This window comes from Zonotrichia leucophrys, chromosome 17, assembly GCF_028769735.1.
Source record: "Zonotrichia leucophrys gambelii isolate GWCS_2022_RI chromosome 17, RI_Zleu_2.0, whole genome shotgun sequence".
In the NCBI taxonomy this organism is placed as follows: domain Eukaryota; kingdom Metazoa; phylum Chordata; class Aves; order Passeriformes; family Passerellidae; genus Zonotrichia; species Zonotrichia leucophrys.
Window position 1 is genome coordinate 8,948,550 of NC_088186.1, and position 16,617 is coordinate 8,965,166.

Sequence of the window (16,617 nt, forward strand, 5' to 3'; positions counted from 1 at the left end):
TCTGGGAATGAGGACGGCGGGGCCTTTCCTTCCCTTCCCTTCCCTCCGCTCCCCACGGATCGTGCCCGGGCAGCGCCGCGGGATCCTGCGCGCTGTTTCCGCCTGTTGCGCTTGGGAGCGGAGCCGCAGCAGCAGCCAGAGGAAGGAGGAGCTTTTCCAGCGCTTCCTCCGGCTCCTTCCTCCCCGCCTGGCTCCGAGGAGGCTTCGCACGATGCCTGGAAAACACAGACACACAAATTCCCGGTTTCAGTGTCCCGCTCTGAGTGTGCCCCCGGCTCGCCGGTTGATGCCAGCCCCATCCCGGGCGGGTTTAAATCACCCCATCCCCTTCTCCCCCAGGCTGGGCAGGCCGAGGGGTCCCTGGCTGTGCCGCCCCTCTCCCGTTTGGCACCAAGGTCAGGTGTTGGCCGCGGTGTGGGCGCAGGTAGCACGGAGCCCGGCTGTGGCAATGCCAGCCCGGAGCCGGTTCTGCCGCTGGCACTGCGGGGCACAGCGGGCACTGCCCAGCTCCGGCTGGGGGCACGGCCCCCTCCTCCATCCTGCCCATCCCCCGGCTAATTAGCCGCGCTAATTACGGCGGGGGGACACCCGCAGCCTCTCCCTGGGGCCGGGGGCGGTGCGGGAGGAGTGGCCGGGGGGAGCCGTGGGGCGCCGCGCTGCCGGGCCGCCCCGAGCTCTGCCTTCTTCCTCCTCCTCCTCCTCCTCCTCCTCCTCCTCCCTCTTCCCTCCTCCTCCCGCCGCTCCTCCCGCCGCCCGGCCCGGCCCGGCTCCGCTCGCCATGGGAGATGTGGTCTCCACGCACCTGGACGAGGGTCGCCGCCAGCACATCGCGGGTGAGCCCCCGGCATCCCCCGGCTCTGCTCATCCCGGGGGGATCCCCGGCATCTCCCCATCCCTCCTTCCATCCCTGTGGGAACCCCCCCGCTCCGTCTTACCGGGACCCCCACGCCTCTCTCTCGCTCTTTAAAGTTTTTAATTTTTACTTTCCCCGCGGTTTTGCCTCGGCGCAGCTCGGGGGGTACCCGAGGTGCCTCCCCAATGAAAGGCTGCGTTGTGCCGGGGTGTTTGTGTTGGCGGAGGGGCTCGGGGACCCCTCGGGCTGTGGGGAGGGGAGAGAGGAGTTGGGCTCGGGGGGATGCTGGAAGCGCAGGGACACGGCTGTCATACGGGCACTAATATATATATATTATATATAATGTGTATAATATTATATATAATAATAATTGTATAATATTATATATACTATTATATATATATATATTTATGCAAAAATAATGCTGGAGCTAGCTGAGCCTCATTCCCTTCCATCGTGCTGGGGCATCCTTAGGAAAGGATCTTAGAACTTAGGAACTCTCCCTTAGAGGTTCTGGGGTGGAGGGAAGGGCTGCCTGCACCCCACGCTGGCTCCAGGCAGGACACAGCAGTGCCCCCGCCCGCTCCGTGCGACGGGCAGGGTGACAATGCGGTCATTGAGAGCCGTGTGTCCGCCGGCTCGGGATGTCTGTCTGTCTGTCTGTCTGTCCGGAGCTGCCCGGGAGCCGCGGGGTGACGGATGGTGTGAAGCCGTGCCTGGGGGGCTCAGCGCTGCTCATGGGGTCTGTGGTGACACTGCTGACCCCTCTAAGTGGTGTCACCCCCTGTCGCTCCCCCCGAGCCCCTTTGCGTCACTCGTGATGCTGGCTCTGGGCTCCCCGGGGCTTCTGAGCGGGCAGGACGTGACCTCCGAGCCCTTTCGTGTCCCGGCTTTGGTTTCAGCTCCCCAGGCTGACAAAAAAATCCCCCCTCGTTTCCAGCGGCTGAAGCGGGGCCGCACCTGAGCGGTGTCACAGCCCGGGTGGCTTCCAGCTGGACCTTGCGCGTCTCATGGGGACCGCCCATGTTTTGGAGGTGGCTCCGCCGTATCGCTGCTCTGTCGCGGCCATAAAGCCGCCACGGGAGTGGCTCTGGAGTCCTTTTGTCCCCAAGGGCTCAGTGGGAAGGAGCTGCCGTGGGGCTGGCACAGGCACGGCCGTCTCGCCGTGCAGCCCATCCGCCCTGCCAGGCCCCGTCCTGGCAGGAATGCTTACGTGGTATGCGGCTCAGCAGGACGCCAGCAGGTTTCTGAGCTTTGAAGGAGAGCTTGGAACTCGCTCTGGGCTTTTCATCTTGCATTAGTTAAAGTTCCAGCCCGGCTCAGCACCGGCTCGGGGCTGCCTGTGGCGGGTTTGGATCCAAAGCACATCCTGAATTTCTCTGGAGCTTGCTGAGATTGTCTGTGCACAGATTGCAAGCCCCTGTGATCCTAATCCTGAAGAATAACAAGGAGAAGCCTGGCTGGGTTTCCTGTGCAGGAATCTGGCTCTGCTGGGGCAGGGCTGAGCTGCTACCCCAGGGTGGGGTTTAACCCATACTTGGGGTCTGCAGAGGGGAAAAAGATTTCATGAGGGGAAAAAAAAAAAAAGATTTCTGTGGAATAGGATTATGGAGACTGGGCTGGGACGTGTCCCATGCCATGCTGGGGTGAGCAGGCACACACACCTGTACTGGGACACCTCCCTGGGAGAGACTGGGGCAAACTGGGTTCCTGGAGCACCTCTCTGCTCCTGCCAGGGCTCCTGGCTGCCTGAGGAGCCCCCGGAGCTGGGAGGGGCTGGAGCCCAACAGGCAAGGCACGACTTGCTGTCAGGCATGCAAAGCAACGTGGCGGGGAGAGCTCCGGGTTTTCCTGCCTAGCTCGGCCTGTTCTCCCCTGCTGCTGCCCCAGGAGGGATCCTGCCCTTCTCCAAGCAGCTTTTCCCAGTTGTCCTCCCAAATCCGGGGGTTTGGATTTACTGCCCATTGCCCCATGAGCTCTGGGTGCTGGAGGTACAGGAGTTCTTTGGGCTTGGCAGCATTTCCTGAGGTTGCAGCTCCTTAGACCAGCAGAGCTGCTGGGGAGAGCCTGGCCTGGGTCTGTGCTCCTCCTGGGAATGGAGTCAAGGCAGGAGGAGGTGGGAGAAGCTCTGGGAGAAGTGCCCAGGCTGTGCAGGTGCCATGCCCATTTGATGGTGGCTGGGTGAGGCTCATGCCAATGTCCCCCAGAAGTCACCAGCCACACAGGTGTCACTTAGGTGGCTCAGGAGCAGGGTCCTTCCTCCCAGCTGGGGCTGGACGGCTCCTGGCAGTCCCAGAGGCAGGCCCTGCCAGCTGTGGGGTGTCAGGGCAGCCAGGTGTGATGCACAGGTGTGATCCTGCATTCCTTCTCCAAGGTCTCTCTGACCGGTGCTTCCTCCTGGCCCCCTGTTTTGGACATCTTCCTGCCTGACTCAGCCAGTTTGTTTGTCAACACCTTCAGCTGCTCTCCTCCTCCTCCTACTCCTCCTCTTCCTCCCAGATGTGGGTTGGGAGTTGTTTCCAAGCTGCTCTGTGGGCTGGAGCAGGGCTGGCTCACCCTCCTTGTGCAAGGATGCCCAGCGTGGGCACCACCACCAGGGTGGCAGGGATGGGGTGCCCTGCAAAGCCAGGGTGTCACTGGGTGGAGTTCTGCACAGTGTCTCTCATGCCCAGGGTGCTCTCTGCATGGGACAGCATCACCTCTTCCCTCATGCTGGGATCCTGCTGCTTCCCTGGAGCATCCCATGGACCCCTTCTCCTGGGGGCTGAGCTGAAGCGTGGCTGGCAGGAGCTCTGCGTGGAGCTGCTGCTCCTGAGCCCAGGGAGGGGTGCCAGCACCCAGGGGTGCAGCAGGAGCTCCTGGGTGAGTGCCAGCACCCAGAGATGCAGCAGGAACTGCTGGGTGCAATCCCAGGTGGGTGGCAGAGCCCAGGGATGCAGCAGGAGCTCCTAGGTGAGAGGCAGAGCTCAGGGTTCAGCAGGAGCCCCTGGGTGCCATCCTGGGTAGAGGCAGAGCCCAGGGATGCAGCAGAAGCCCCTGGGTGCCATCCCGGATGAATGCCAGCACCCAGGGATGCAGCAGGAGCCCTGGATGCCATCCTGATGAGTGGCAGAGCCAGGGATGCAGCAGAAGCCCCTGGGTGCCATCCCGGATGAATGCCAGCACCCAGGGATGCAGCAGGAGCCCCTGGGTGCCAACCTGGGTGGCAGAGCCCAGGGATGCAGCAGGAGCCACTGAATGTCTCCATGGCAGAGGGATGTGGGGGTGGCTGGCAGCACAGGGAGGGTCCCTGGGAGCTCACACCTTGCTCTGGCATCTCCGGGGAGTCGCCAGCCCGTTAATTAGGGAGTGAAGCAGCTGCTAATTTCGGGCTGGGAACTTCCATAGGCAGCAGCCCACGCGGAGGTGGCAGAGGTGACAGCGAGCCTCGTCCCTGGGGCGGGACCTGCAGCCTCCCTGCTCCAAGGAGCCTCGTGGGACATCGGAGTGTGCGAGCAGGGGGATGGGATGGGATCTGGGATGGGACGGGATCTGGGATGGGATCTGGGATGGGTTGAGATCTGGGATGGGATCTGGGATGGATCTGGGATAGATCTGGGGTGGGATGGGATGGAATGGGATCTGGGATGGGATGGGGATGGGCATGGGATGGCATGGGATAGCATAGGATGGGGTGGGATGGCATGGCATGGCATGGCATGGCATGGCATGGGCTGGGCTGCAGGGCCGGCTCCAGAGGTGCCCGGCAAACGCCAGAAGGCACCGGGCTGTGCCGTGCCCCGGGGCTGGAGGCTGCTGGCAGCAGGAGAGGAGGTTCTCTGCGGCTTCCCTGAGCGTGACTCCCATTTCCCAGCCCCTGCCCCAGCTCAGCCCCAGCCGGCGTGGGAGGTGCGGGCTGCCGGGCTCTGGGGTTGGTCTGCAGGCTGCACCCTCGCCCTGCCCCGGGGGCAGCCGTGCCGTGGTTTCTCCCAACGAAACGTGTGTCTTTCATCGCCAAATAAATAACTCCCCTGGCATGTCAGGGCTCCGTGCCAGCGCCCAGGGCTGGTTCTGGCACGCCGGGGTTTTACCTGCAGCCGTCGTGTCGGGGCACGGGGCTCGCTCCCAGCCCGGCGTGCCGGGGCAGGGGACACGGGGTGCTCGGGTGGCCTCCCCGGGTGGGTGGGATGGTGGATCCAAAGGGATCCAGAGGGATCAGCTGGAGCGAGCTGGGGCACGCACGGAGGGGATCCCTGCTCTGCTGGGAGCTGCAGGGCTGGAATGGGAGGGACAGAGCCAGGGGGGCAGCTCAGAGCTGTCCTTGGGACAGCCCAGGGAGAGAAAAACACCCCCAGAGCAGGACACCTCCATAGCAGTGTCAGACACCCCGAAACCCATGGCAGGGATGTCGGATTAAGCCCTTTTCTGCCCCCGATTATGTCCTTTTCTGCCCCAGATTATGCCCTTTTCCCACCTGGATTATGCCCTTTCCTGCCCCAGATTATGTCCTTTTCTGCCCCAGATTATGCCCTTTTCTGCTCCAGATTATGTCCTTTCCTGTCCCAGTTTATGCCCTTTTATGCCCCATATTATGCCCTTTTCTGACCCAGACATGGGGCAGCTGAGAGGCGTTTTAAAAACTTTTATCCATTTTCAGTCCCACATGAAGGGTGAGACAATACACATGTTATAATTCACGCCATCACAACCAGAAGCCAACTATTTCCTAATTACAATATATTATAAGTGTTTATTGGCCTATCAGCTTTAGCCACAGCTGTAAATGCCTTAAAGCTCTACAAATTCATTTCCCAGCCAGGGACACAGAGAGGAGCTGGGATCTCCCAAGCCTTTGCCTCCCCTCCTGCCCAGATCACTGCAGAGGCTGGCTCAGAGCTCAGAGGGGCTCGGTGCCCCTTGGCACTGCCCCTGCCCAGCCCCAGTGGCACTGCCAGGCTCCTGTGCCAGGAAGCAGGGCTGGAGGGATGCAGGGATGCTCATCCATGGGCATTTCATGGGGCAGGGTGTGGAGGCAGGTGAGAAGCAGCTCTCCTGCTCTGCCCCTGCAGGACCCAGCTCTGCTCTCACCACCCAGTTTGGGGGGGATGTCACCTCCTCCTGGGGTCCCCAAGCAGGGGCTGTGCCCCTCCCTGTCACTCTTGCGCCGAGATTGAGTCAGGATTGTAGAAAAGGCAAAGGTTCCTTTATTTAAAGGAACCACAGGGTTTTTATAGAGTGGTATGATAGTTTCTATTCTATTGGCTAACTAACAAAAACATCTTCCTCACTCACTGTCTTTGAGAGGAACAGAAAGATGAAGTAGAAAAACACTACCTGTGAATTGTTTATGCTTAACAAGTTATCACATCTTTCTAACTCTTTAAAATTTCTCACAAGCTGCTGTGAGAAATGCTTGCTGTTTCTCTGTCCCATGGCATCTACATGTCCCCAGCCCCTGGCTGGCCTTGGAGCCTTGTCCCCGTGCCTGCAGTGGCTCCATGGAGAGCCAGGAGGGGAGGAAGGGGCCGAGCAGAGCAGTCCCTGCTTCCTCCCAGTCTCCTGGACCGGCAGGGGAGGAAGGAATAAAGCTCCACCTTTTCCCCCTTTTCAAAAGGAAAGAGCAGCGACATTTGACACAGGTCCCAGCTCTGGTAGAGCACAGTGCCCTTCTCCCTGCCTGCCTGCCCTTTGCCATGCCCTCCTGCCCTTTGCCATGCCCTCCTGCCCCTCTCTGTCCCCTTCTGCCCTTCCCTGGCAGGGATCTCTCTGGGGAATTCCTCTTGGGAGCTCGGATCCCAAATGGGACATTCAGGATGGATGGCACACTGCCCTGGAGGTGACAGAGGCCTGGGGCAGGATCTCATCCATCTGCTGTGCTGGTGGCTCCTGGGACACAGGACGCTTGTCCTGGCTTTCTTTCTCCTCCTGCCAGCTCTGCTCAGCCCCTTGAGTGGTTTTTCTGCCCAAAGCTGGGGTAGGGCAGCTCCTAGACCCCAAAATTGTGGTGGCTCAGCATCCTGTGGGATGGGTTTGGAGGAGCTGGACACAGAACCCTCCCCAGCAGCAGGGAGGGAGCTCCAGGACGGGTTGAGGATAGGTTCAGGATAGGTTCAGGATAGGTTCCAGGTCTGTTTTCTTCAATCCCTTGTGGTTGGGTTGTTTTTTTAGATGCACATAAAAATCTTTGTTCGGTCTCCTCCCCTGGGGCTGGATTGGGTTTCCCACTGGCACTGTCCAGCTGGGCACAGGGATAGTGTGCCAGGCTCAGCTCCTCTCCTGGGGCTGGGCACGAGGGGACACGAGGGACACAGCTCCTGGGACATCCCTGAGCAAGGACAGCCCGCCCCAGCTGGAGGAGATGGCCAAGTTTGCAGTGTCCCCTTTGCCGTGGGGACCTCAGCTCCCTGTCCCCGGCTGGCAGGAGGGTGTGGATGGCAGGGAACACCTGGTTGGGCTCGGCTCTGCTGGGCTGGGCTCAGCTGGGCTGGGCTCGGTGGGATTGCGCCATCCCGAGGGATGGATGCAATGCAGCCCAGCCGGTGCTGGGGGATGAGCCGGGCCTTATCTGGGGTGGTGCCGGGTCCCACCCTGCTGTGGGGACAGCCAGAGGGGTGGCAGCTCCTCTCCACCCTGCCCGGGTGCTGGTGGCACCCAGGGGGACATGGGACACGTGGGGTGATGTGGCTGCAGCCAGGATGAGGGCAGGGCTGCTGCTCTAGCTCAGGCTTTGGGGTTCAGGTTTTGAGGATGCTCCATCCTCCCACAGCCACCTGCCTGTCCATGGGACACATCCTGGCAGTCCTGGGAGTTCTGTCACCTCTGCTGGTGCCACTCTGGGCTGGCACAACTGAGGGCATCTCTGCCCCACAGCTTTGGAGCTGTGCCCCAAAGGCTGCTCCAAGGGCAAAGGGGGCTGGGAGGCTGGATGGGAACAGGGATCTCCTCCTGCCCCATCCCTTGTGGGGACGTGTTTGGGCAGGGAGGCTCAGGACAGCCCTGAGAGGCGCTGGGAGCCACGCTGCCATTTGTTATTTATTTGTCATTTGTTATTTCTTATTTGTTATTTATTATTTGTAATTATTATTTGTTATTTGTTATCCACTGGCACATTCCTTGCACGCACGTTTGAGTACATTTGGGTACTCGTGTCATGGAAATAATTGTTTCTGTGGCTTTTATTTCTTAGACATATGCGCTCAGGTAAATTTTTCCATAGTAGGCACCTCCTATTAAAATCAACACTTAGGGATTGGATAATTTGATTTTTTATTAGAGGATTTATTATTATTATTACTATTATTATTATTAATAGTAGTAATAATAATAATCATCTTATTAATTACAATTTAGGACACTTTCCTTAATGAGCATCAGTCTCACACTTGAGGAAAAAAGATGTGTAACTCTAAAGTTTACAACGTTGGCTTCAGGCTTTTAAAGCAGAACACTTTTTTTTAAAGTCCCTTATGAAAACCCTTTTCTTTTTTTCCCTCTTTCTCTTTAAACCAAGGCAGCCACACGCTGCCTTGTTCCCAGGAGCAGCAGGACACCGGCATCCACAAACTCCCAGCCTCTAACCCTGGGTGTGCCCTGGGAAGGGTTTAGGGACAGGGGCTGAGCCCAGCTCAGGGTTTGGGGATTGGGGAGCGGGAGCAGCGGTGCCCAAAGGAGCAGCAGAAGCTGTGCAAAGCTTGCCCCAGAGTGGTTTTGTCAGTGTTTTTCAGCTGTTCTGAGGTTGGGGCACCTGCTGTGGATGTGCTGCTTCATTTCCAGCGCTGTGCTCGGCTCTGGAGCCGCGCAGGGCCAGGCAGGGAGCGCAGTGTGTCCCGGCAGGTGGGGCGGGCAGGGAGGGCCCGGGTGTAGGAGTCTTGGGGGATAGGATGGTCAGGATGGATGGAGATGAGAGATCTCTGCAGCCAGGGCTTGGAACTTGGGGTTTATTGCAAAGGGCCTGGGTGCAGGGCCCTGCTGGGAGCTGCCAAACACAGCTCAGAGCAGGAATGAGAGAAGAGAGGGGGAGAGAGGATGGGGGGGTAAGAGAGAGAGGTTCCCATTGCAATAAAATAAATCTTCTGTGTTGAATATTCTGATTCTCACTAACCAATCTAATACAAGATACAAATAGCATTTACATACAGCCTATAAGAATCATTACATTACCACACTGTGTTACATTTTAAACCCTAAAAACTCCTCTTTGGGCCCCTTCTGCCAAGCTGCAGGGTCTGCTCTGAGCCTTGGGCCTGTCTGCAAGCAGAGGGTGTTGTTCCATCAAAAGGGGATCACCTTCAGCTGGCCACACCATTGTTTTCCAGTTGTTCAGTAACTGAGGGATCTCAAAGCTTGCTTTCATTTCAATCTCACTTATAGTTTCTATATTCTCAAAATCTTTTGCTAGGCAATAATATTTATAAGGCTTTCCTGTTTCATCTTCCCCAACAGCTGGGCACTGCAGGGTGGGCACAGAGCCCTGGGGGTGCCAGCAGGGCTGGGGTGGCAGAGCCGTGTCCCCGGCGGGTGCCCCAGTCCTGTGCTGGCACCACGGGCGCTTCTGACTCATCCGGGGGCAGAGCCCGGCATGGCTTGGGCACGGCCAGAGAGGCTCAACCGGTTCAGGCCCGGCCCCAGCTGGTTTCTCTGGAGGCTGCGCTGCCTCATCCCTTCCTGCTGCTCAGCCCACCCTTCCCAGCGCGGCTGAGTCACAGGGCAGCATGGAGAGGCACCGTGTGCTCCCTTCCCACCCCCACCGCCCTGCTCAGCTCCTTTCAGGCACTGTTCTCAGTTCTGAAAATATTCCCGATGGATTTTGGGGTGCTGCTGGAGCCTGGCAGTGCCCCTGTCCTGCCTGGTGCTGAACAGTGCCTGGCACAGAGCAGCCTCTGCTTCCCACTTGTGCCAGCCAAGCTCAGTGCCTGTCCCAACAGCAGCCCAGAGCAGGAGCACCTGGGCTGGGTTTGGGGTGGGTTTGAGTGGATTTGGATGGGGTTGAGTGGGTTTGGGTGGGTTTGGGTGAAGGGTGTATTTGTGTTCAAGGATGTCAGAGGGGAAACTCTCCCAGTTTTTGCTCTCCCCACTTGGCTTTCCTTATTCCAGCCTCTCCTGGTGTGTATGAGAGGGGGAAATGCAGAGAGCTGCTGGGTCAGCCCTGGTTTGGCCTCCCCCAGGCCCTGTCCCAGTATCCCTGGGTGAGGAACTGGTGCCCAACTTCCCCCAGTGCTGGCACCTCCTCGGGATGCTCAGCCAGGCTGAGTCAGGCCCCTGTGAGGGAGTTTGTGTTTCTGGGTGGAAATGAGCTCACATCCAAATTCCCGAAACCCTAAACTGCCTGCTGGGGCTTAACCCTTTGTGTGCCCTGCTCTGCAGGGTTCCTGTGCCCCATCCACGGTGCCACTGTCCCTTGTGCTGCTGCTGGAGCCACCTCCTGCTGTCAGTCTTTGCCAAATTCCTGCTGGGATGAGCCATGGGTCTTCCTGTCTGGGTGCTGCTTGAGGGGTGCCCTGGGCACCTCATCCGTGGCATCCTGTGCCCCCCATCCATGTGTGCACCCAGTCCTCACCATGCAGTGCCCTCAGGGAGATGCCCCCACACCCTGTCTGCATAATGCCAGGATTTGGGACAGGGGGATGGCCAAGGGACAGTGGGAACAGCCAGAGGTGACCTGGGGACAAGCAGTGGCATCAGCCTCCCTGCAGTGCCTTTGTTTTTCCCTTGCTGGAAGAGCCACCAGGCCATTGCTGGCCCTGTCAGTGCCACCATGGTGCTTGTCCCTGTCAGTGTCACTGCTCTGGAGCCTGTGCTCCCCACTTCCAGCAGCCTGCCCCCACTCACTAATCATTTACGGGCTTAATTAGTAATTAACTCCTCCCCCAGCAGCCTGGGCAAACTGGCCAGGCCAGCGCACACTGCCCACGGGTCACCTGTGCCACCACGTCACGGCCACCCCCAGCATGGCACAGAAGGGCAGGGAGCCCCAGCACAGGGATGTGAGGCTGTGACCCCCCCTCAGTGTCCCCAGGCACATCCCTGTCCCCCCTGGCAGGGGCACAGGGGACACTGTGTGGGACCAGGGGAGCTGGCCTGAGCCTGGCTGTCCCACAGGGCTGGGGCCCTGCCCTCCCTGCCATGGGGTTCTGCTTCAATGAGCTGCTTTGGCCTTTTTGTTTCTCTTAATTTTTTTCTAGACCAAGAGGAAAATTCCCTGTCTGGGGTGAGGCATCCCTGTGGCATCCATGCACAGGGGTTTGGGCACCCTGCTGCAGCCCCTGCTGTCACTCCACTCCTGGAACAGTGGAATAGGATGACCTTTGAGGTCCCTTCCAACCCAAACCAATCTATTATTCCATGATTTTTCATCATCCCAGGGGCCTTTTGCAAGGGCTGGGCTTCCAAAGGCACCTCAGCCCCTGCACAGATGAGAAGGGCAGGGGACACCTGAGGGTGCTGCACCATTCCAAGCATATCAGCAGCAACATTAATTGAGATGAAAAATTCTCTTGGTGTCTCACTGGTGGTTGGGCCATGGCACACAGAGAGCTTGGGCAGAATTTATTAGTTTAGTACAGCAGTGGGAGTAACTCAGTGATTCTAGATGACCTTGACATGAAAAAAACCTGGGAATTCAGTTCAGCAGCAACAGGTGGAAATCTTAAGGCAGTGGATGGTTTTACTGCACCATTGGCACAATGGGCTGTGGCCTTGGAGGAGGATGCAGAAGTTCCCCCTGGGCTTGGCCAGCTCTGGCTGCAGCCCCTGGGGATGGGAGTGTGTGAGCACATGGGGGTGGGTGTCTGTGGTAGAGAAGAGCTGGGCCTGGGAGGTCTCCACAGCACAAGGGAGACCAGAGAGGGATTTTCATCAGGAATTGTAGTGACAGGACAAGGGGGAATGGCTGCAACCTGAAAGAAGGGAAATTAGGTGTTATATACGGCAGAAATTCTTCCTTGTGAAAGGGGTGAGGCCCTGGCACAGGTGCCCAGAGCAGCTGTGGCTGTCCCTGGATCCCTGGCAGTGCCCAAGGCCAGGCTGGACAGGGCTGGGAGCAGCCTGGGACAGTGGGAGGTGTTGCTGGAGATGGCACTGTATGAGCTGCAAGGTCCTTCTAACCCAAACAATTCCCTAATTCCCCACTGCTGGGTGTGCCTGTGCTGCTGCTGCCCCTCAGCCCCAGAGCTCTGCTCCCACTGCCCAGCCCTGGGGACGCACCTGGGGTGAGCCACATCCCTGTCCCCATCAAGCTCTGTCCCACCAGGGACACACAAGCGATCCCTGATACCCCTGTGGGTCCTGGGTGTGCTGAGCTGAGCAAGAATGAGGAGGAGGAGGAAGGAAAAGGAAAATTTGGAGCAAACCTGTGCAAGACTGACCTCCCCATGGCTGGATGTGCTGACTGGGCTGCCCAGGGCTGGGCTGTTTCCAGCAGCACTCCCATTTGCACATGATCTCAAGGGCAATGAGGAAAACGAGCTCTGGACACACTGTGGTGCTGGGAGGGCTCTGTGTGAGCCTGGGGCTGTGGGGTGAATTCCTGGAGCTCTGCTCTCCCCACCCTGCTGAAACAGCCTGCAGGCAGCAAGTGCAGCAGCAGCAGGGATCAGAGCAAGGTCAGGGCTGGGCTGCAGAGATCAGGGCTCAGGGTCACACCTGCAGCTCATGGGTGGCTTGTCCCCAGGGCACAGAGCTGGGGCTGGCTCTGGGGAATGGGAGGTCAGGGTCAGAGCTGGCTGCTGCCTCGGGATGTGTCTGTGATGGAGAGTTCCAGAGGGGGCCATGGAGCTGCAGCCAGGCTGGGAGAGCTGGGGGTGCTCACCTGGAGAGGAGAAGCTCCAGGGAGAGCTCAGAGCCCCTGCCAGGGCCTGAAGGGGCTCCAGGAGAGCTGGAGAGGGACTGGGGACAGGGGATGGAGGGACAGGACACAGGGAATGGCTCCCACTGCCAGAGGGCAGGGCTGGATGGGATATTGGGAATTGCTCCCTGTGAGGGTGGGCAGGCCCTGGCACAGGGTGCCCAGAGCAGCTGTGGCTGCCCCTGGATCCCTGGCAGTGCCCAAGGCCAGGCTGGACAGGGCTGGGAGCACCTGGGACAGTGGGAGGTGTCCCTGCCATGGCAGGGGTGGGATGGGATGACCTCCAAGGTCCCTTCCAGCCCAGAGCAGTCCGTGATTCCATGTGTGGGGCTGATTATGGGGCTGGAGATGCTTCCAAGGTCAGGACACAGCCAGTGCAGGCTGCTGGACCAGCTTGGACAGTTTGCCTTTGGAATCCTGAAGGCAGAATCCACCTCCTGCCCTGGCTCAGAGGGACCAGGAGCCAGCCAGGGCTGCCCTGGCTGTGACCTCTGAGCGCACAAAGGCTGTGCCTGCCCTCGGGGCACCCACTGCTCCAGGGCTGTGCCCTGCCTGTCACCCTGCCCTGGCTGACAGCTCTGGTGGCAGCACTGCTCAGGGGCTGGGCAGGAGAGGAGCCTCCTGTCCTGTTTTCAGCCACAGGAGCCTCAGGCTGACCCGGGACAATGACACACCTGTGCTGCCCCGCTCTGTGTCCTGCTGTGCCCACAGCACAGCCTGGGTGATGCCAGCACGGTGTGGAGGACCTGGCAGGGAGGGCTGGAGCGTGGCTGGGAGCTGCTGTGGCCTGGCTGAAGCCTGTCCTTGCTGTGTCCTTGACATCCCACCCTGTACCCAGCCAAGTGTGGGGTTTGGGTGCCCTCTGTGTGCCCTCTGGAGTTGCTGTGACCTGGCTGAGCCCTGTCCTTACTGTGTCCTTGCCATCCCACCCTGTACCCAGCTCAGTTTGGGGTTCAGGTACCCTCTGGAGCTGCTGTGGCCGGGCTGAACTCTGTCCTGGCTGCCAGCACCCACCCAGCCCTGTACCCAGCTCAGTTTGGGGTTTGGGTGCCCTCTGTGCCCTCTGGGCTGTGCAGCCCCTTCATGTCCCCCCTGCTGGAGCCACCACGTGTGCCTGAGTCACAGAGAGCAGGAGGGGAGCTGGGGGCTGGGGACAGAGCAGCTCTGTCACCAGAGGTGCTGACACAGGGATCCTGCCCAGCCAGGCGTTGGTGCTGCTGCTGCTGCTGCTCTTGGAGCCCCACAGTGGCTTCCCCCTGCCAGGAGCCAGCCCAGGGACGTGCCAGGGCCTGTGCCAGGGATGGGCTGGTGCCAGGGGGAGGGTGTGGGGCTGGTCCCAGGGCATTGGGAAAGCACTGGGGTGGGTGGGTGGTGGGGGACACCCAGCCCTGGGAGCTCCCTGTGGGTGCTGCTGTTTGCCAAATGCTTTGTGGGTGTCTGAGCTCACACCCAGGTGGTGTTGGCTGCAGGGGTCCCTTCCCTCCTCTGCCATGCCAGGTGACAGTTAGGGGGCTGTGTCCCCTGTCCCCACACCCCTGCAGCTCCTGGCTGGATGTTCAGCCAAAGCTGCTGGTGGAGGGACAGCCACTCGTGGGTGGCTTTGGTCTCAGAGCTGGAGCACAGAATGCTCTGTACAGCCCTCAGTGCTCCCTTGTGCTGGCAGGGAATGCTCTGCACAGCCCCCAGCTCCTCGGGGAGGCTTTGCTCGGCCTGGTGGAGGAGCCAGGGGGCGGCTGAGGCACTTCCTGAGGGTGACACATCAGCCCTGCCAGATGTGAGGGGTCAGGACACCCTCTGGCATGGACAGCGTGGGCACCCACCCTCTGCTCAGGCACAGCCCCCGACTCTTATATCACCCCCAGGTGTCCCTGTCCCTCTTGCTCCCCTGGGCTTGCCACCAGGGCTACCAGGCAGGGAGCACCCAGCATCCCCCAGCACCCTGAGCATCCTGCTGAGCCTGGGGAGATTTCGTCACCTCTGCTGTTTGACTGCAAGCCTTGTTCCAACCTCTGCAAATAATTGACTTTTGCTTTTCCATGTGCTTAAACCCTCCTTAATTGGCCCTGCTGTTAATCAGGGAAGAATGAGTGACTAAGCTGTCTCGCCTGCCCGGGGAGCAGGGGCTCCTTTTTTCCCATGGACTGAAAGGAAATGAAACCTCAGAATGTCCTTTTCAATCTCAGCTCTCTGCATGGCTGCCCAGAGCCCTGGCCAGGATCACACAGCCTGGGAGACAGGAATTGCAACAGAGGTGCTGTGTGCAGGCCAGGAGGAGAGGCCAAAACTCAGCCTGAGGAATTCTGTGCTGGGATGAGCTGGGGTGTCCCATCCTTTGCTGTGAATTTGTTCAGTTTTGGGGGGTTTTGCCCTGGCCTGTGGTTTGCTCAGTGGCTGGCAGTGCTGGCATCTCCTCAGGGATGGGTTTATCCCTCCCTGGGCAGCTTTTTCCTCTGGAGCTGCTCATCCCTTGGGGATTTGCAGCACCCTGCAGCAAAGCTGCTCCTTGTGCTGCCTTGGCTGCCAGCACAGCTCCGGGCTGGCTCCTGCTGCAGATTTTGGCTCCTGTTGCAGATTTTGGCTCCTGCTGCAGATTTTGGCTCCTGTTGGAGGTTTTGGCTCCTACTGGAAGTTTTGGCTGCTGCCAGGCTGTGCCAAGCCGGCGTGGGGGCTGTTTTGTCTGGGTCTGTGCCCCCAGCATCGTGCTGGCTCCAGCACTGGGATGCAGAGCCAGGATCTGTCCTCCCCGCGCCCATCACCGGTGCTCCGGCCAAGCCTGAGCTGTCAGAAATCGTTGGAGGAGACTCAAATTCTTCATTTTTCACAGGCTCTGGGGCAAAGTTGACTGGGGAGTTCAAAGTCGAGGCTGTGTGTGCCAAAAGCAGCTCAGGGGGGAGTTGTTTCTGTAGCCTTAGGATGCCTCAGGATGGGGTTTTGGTGTGCAGAGGGGGTTGGGGCAGGGGTGAGGAGGTGCAGGGTGGGTCAGGGTGCCCAAGGGGCTCCTCTGGCCACATTGGGGCTGGCAAAACCCCATCCCTGCTGTTTGGGGTGGGTTTGCAGTGTGCCCCCACCCCCTGCATCCAGGGGCTGCATCCAGGGGCTGCCTGTGGGATGGAGGGGATCTCCTCCAGTGAGGGGTGCAGGGGGATGCCTGGCAGCTCAGGCTCTTCCAGCACCTTGGACTCATCCCAGATTGGAATTTGGGGTGTGGGTGGGGGTCCCTGCCTCAGGTATGGGGGGTCCAGGCTGTCCTTTCCCCTCAGCCCAACCCCAGTCCCAGCCCTGCTGCAGCCCAGGCTGGGATCCCTTTGTGTGGGATGTCCCTTGTGGGGGTACAGCAGGGTCAGGGGGTGTCAGTGATGTTTGGGGTGGGGAATGGGGGGGCTCACCCCAATCCCAGCCAGCTGAGGTGGCCGGAGCAGGGCCAGGAGCTGCACAAGGCACAGGAAGCTCCGGCACCGCCGGAATCAGCTCAATGTCAGGAATTTCCTGCTGGGGAGAGGAATCCATGAAATTAATGTGAAAGGCCAAAAAAAGAGATCATCCTGACCCTGAATCAGGCCCTGGGCTGCACAGGGAGGGCAGGAGGCAGCGGGTTCTGCCATGGTCCCTGCACCAAAGGCTGTTCCAGCATTGTGGATAAACCAGAACTCTTGAATTATTGATTAATATGATTAAGTAGAAGTTGTTTATTGTTTATTTTATAGATTTTATAAATCTACTCTTCTTGATTGGTGTTTTCATTTTGTTCTTTTGTTTTCTGCCTTCATTTTTTAGTGTTTGTGATTGGTTACTGTGTAGGTGTTCTACAGTCTTCTGTTATTTAGTTCTTGTGATCTTGGTATGCAGTCTCTCAGCTTCTTCGTTCTTATTTTAGTACAGATGATGTTTTAGTAACTTTGGTGAATTTTAGGTTGCTTTGAGACAATTCTAAGAACAGTTACAG

General features: G+C 59.0%; 1 protein-coding gene across 1 annotated transcript in view; it reads left to right on the forward strand.

Moving 5' to 3' along the window:
- Window positions 1-583: 583 nt before the first annotated feature.
- NIBAN2 (niban apoptosis regulator 2) overlaps window positions 584-16,617 on the forward strand; it is a 36,203-nt gene continuing 20,169 nt past the window's right edge. The window contains exon 1 of the mRNA XM_064727510.1: window positions 584-833. Coding sequence (XP_064583580.1) covers window positions 779-833 — 55 coding nt within the window. The 5' untranslated portion in view covers window positions 584-778. The remainder of the gene's footprint in view (window positions 834-16,617) is intronic.